This window comes from Mus caroli, chromosome 6, assembly GCF_900094665.2.
Source record: "Mus caroli chromosome 6, CAROLI_EIJ_v1.1, whole genome shotgun sequence".
Classification (NCBI taxonomy): Eukaryota; Metazoa; Chordata; class Mammalia; order Rodentia; family Muridae; genus Mus; species Mus caroli.
This window is the reverse complement of record NC_034575.1, coordinates 83142456-83145360: the sequence shown is the minus strand read 5'-3', so window position 1 is coordinate 83145360 and position 2905 is coordinate 83142456. Positions and strand designations below refer to the sequence as shown.

Here is a 2905-nt window from a genome sequence, read left to right as displayed (position 1 = left end):
TATGTATATGAGTCCAACAAAGTTACTAGGTTTAAAGGTTTCTAGAACCTTTAGTCTTGCTAATTCTGGGTCTCTGGGAGAAGACTATCACAAACAAGTATTACAAAACCCTTCCCATCTTCTTTTGCTCATTTCTATTAACCCTGACACCTATTAAGCTCTCCCTTCCCCAGAAAATGTGTATCAAACAAGTTCCCTCACAGCTTCTTCATATCCAGTGTGACTTCTAAAGAGCATAAACAGTATGTATTTACAAGTCACCCTAGCAGCCAGGCCCAGCATCCCTCAATAACCTTCAGGTAAGTGTCTCAAAAAAATAAAAAATAATTTTAAAAAAGGCAAGAATCACTAGTTTAAAAAAAACAATTGAAAATATATACCTATTCTCTGGGAAATATATAATTCTAATATAAAAAAGTGTTACTGGGTTCTAGGACAACCAAGCCTACACAGAGAAACCCTGTCTCAGCAAATAAAAACTGAAATGCCTCAAATACTGTGTGCTAGCATATTGATTTACTTATTCTTCATAATCAGTGGAACTCAGTGTAATAGCTGCCTTGCACTAGCAGCCACTCTGACTAACAGTTCCTCCTTCCTTGCCTGAGCTTCATGAACTACATCCGATTCCTTTTTCTTTTTTGTTTTATAGTATACAAATACTTTTCTTCCTGGTACAAGATGAGGAAATAACCCGCAACCAGAATGCCAGGTACTTGCCTAGGTACATAACTCATCACTCTAACACAGTTTAACTAGCTGGGTGTGGTGGCAGAGTCCGGCCATCCCAGCCGTTGGGGGTGGGAGGAGGATCAGGAGTTCAAGGTTATTCCCAGCTACAGAGTGAGTTCAAAGCCAACCCAGGCTATCGAGAGTCAGTCTCGAAGTAAGAGAGAAAACTGTTAACTACCAAACACAGCAAACTAGTAACTAACCAAACACAGCAAACTAGTAACTAACCAGCACAGCAAACTAGTAACTAACCAAACACAGCAAAGTAGTAACTAACCAAACACAGCAAACTAGTGACTAGCTAGCTTGGAAATTCACTACTCACAACTCGAAACTAATTTATGAATGTCTTGTAAAACCAATCTATTAAATAATAAAAGTGTAATTAATTATGAAGTCAACTCTAATCCAGTAATTCCATGGTGTTTAGAATTCTAAAATCTAGAATCTCTAAGCTTAAGCCTGCTCTTCATTTTCAGAAGGCGAAATGATTAAACATAGGAAAACACACACTGAGGACAACCTACCCCTTCTCAAGTTCCCAAGTGAAAGACTACAAACAATGTTTCTCACACAGCTACAAGTCTTACAATATCTCTCTAAAACATGTTCTTTCTTTCTTGGGAACCAGGCACAGTGGCTCATGCCTAGAATCTCAGCACTCACGAGGCTGAAGGAGAACTGGGATCTAGACCTAGTTGAGAGACAGCGTGAGACACTATTTCTAAGAAACAAACACTTTTTAGTCTAGTCATCATTGTCGGTTTTAAAAGGAAAGGTAAAAAATATAACTTTTTAAGGACTACTAATGGCTCATTCCCATTTTACAATATTATTAGTGGTATCATATATAATTCTCATGGTATCTTTTAGTAACACTTTTAGATAAGGGGGGCGGGGGTGAGGGGTAAGACAGNGTTTCTCTGTGTAACTGTGTTCCAGCTGTCTTGGAACCAGGTTGGACTCAAAATCACTGATTTCCGCCTGCCTCTGCCTCCTGAGGGCTAGGATTAAAGGCGTGTACCACCACCGCCCAGCTAAATAATAAGCCTTAAAATATGGAATAAAAGNCCCTATTTTTTTAATGGTTGTAGGAAAGACATATGTTAAACAGGTGCACATGCATGATGCAAGATCTTTAGCCAGGACTACTACTGTCTCTTCCAACAAGATCACCTCTGAGCCCACTTCATCAAGTTATTGATTTAGTAATGGTTCTGTTGAGACACTTAAGAGTGGCAGAAGTCATGTGGAGTATCACTGTCAGTGCGTTGGCTTGAGTTCTCGCAGGCCTGCCTAAAATAAAGTGACTAGAATTAAGTATTTTTAAGACTGCAAGATAAGTAAATTCAAGAAATGCTACCAGCCAGGAGTGGTCATTCATACTTGTAATCACAACACTTGGAAGGCTGAGACAGGGCAATGTGAATTACAGGCCAACCTGGGCTACCAAGTGGGACCCAGATACAAAGAGACAGAAAAAGGGGGTGCAGGGTGGGTGGGGAAGATAAGAAAGACTGGGGGTGTGGCTAAGGGAAAGAGTACTCACTCACTTGACAAAGCTGCCTTTATGAGTTTAACCCCCAGTACCACACAGCATGTTCACAGGTCACCTCACTCACCTGGTGGACCTTCCCCTAGGCATCCCTCCATACTTGGTCNCACTTTGAGCCTCACAGCTCTTCTAAGGTAGGCATTCATCTATCCTCTGAGCTCTATGCAAAGGTGCCCCCTTGAACACTCTGATGCCCTCCCTGGCCCACCCCACCCCCAACCCTCTAGCCCCTTTAAGTAGCCTCTGACTCCTAGGGCCCCCACAATCTCCTCTGCCGGCCCCTCTTCTCAAGCACACTAGCTCCGGCCGCCTTCAACCCCGGAATCCCCATCTTAGAGTCCCTGCCTCACGGACAGCCTTTCCCCCCAGAGACCCTTCTCCTTCCAGATCCCGGCTCCCCTCAGAACCCTCAATCTCCTCGGGACGCCCGCTCCACAAGCCCCCTTCTCTTCAGGACCCCAGCCCCAAGGCCGCTCCGTTAACACGCGCTGTCCACCTCTGGCTTCACTGCGCGGGCCCTGCGGCCACCACACACCCCCATCGCTGCCCTTACCGCACATGATGTTGGTCACGGGCGAGGGCCGAGCTGTCGGGCGCGCGGAGAGCTTCGGAAGCGAG

General features: G+C 44.5%; 1 protein-coding gene across 2 annotated transcripts in view; it reads right to left on the bottom strand.

Moving 5' to 3' along the window:
- Positions 1–2899, bottom strand: part of Gfpt1 (glutamine--fructose-6-phosphate transaminase 1) — a 45482-nt gene extending 42583 nt beyond the window's left edge. For both annotated transcript variants that reach the window (XM_021165076.1, XM_029478737.1), the window contains exon 1: positions 2841–2899. In XM_021165076.1, the coding sequence (XP_021020735.1) occupies positions 2841–2847 (7 nt within the window). In that variant the 5' untranslated portion in view covers positions 2848–2899. The remainder of the gene's footprint in view (positions 1–2840) is intronic.
- Between the last annotated feature and the right edge of the window lie 6 nt (positions 2900–2905).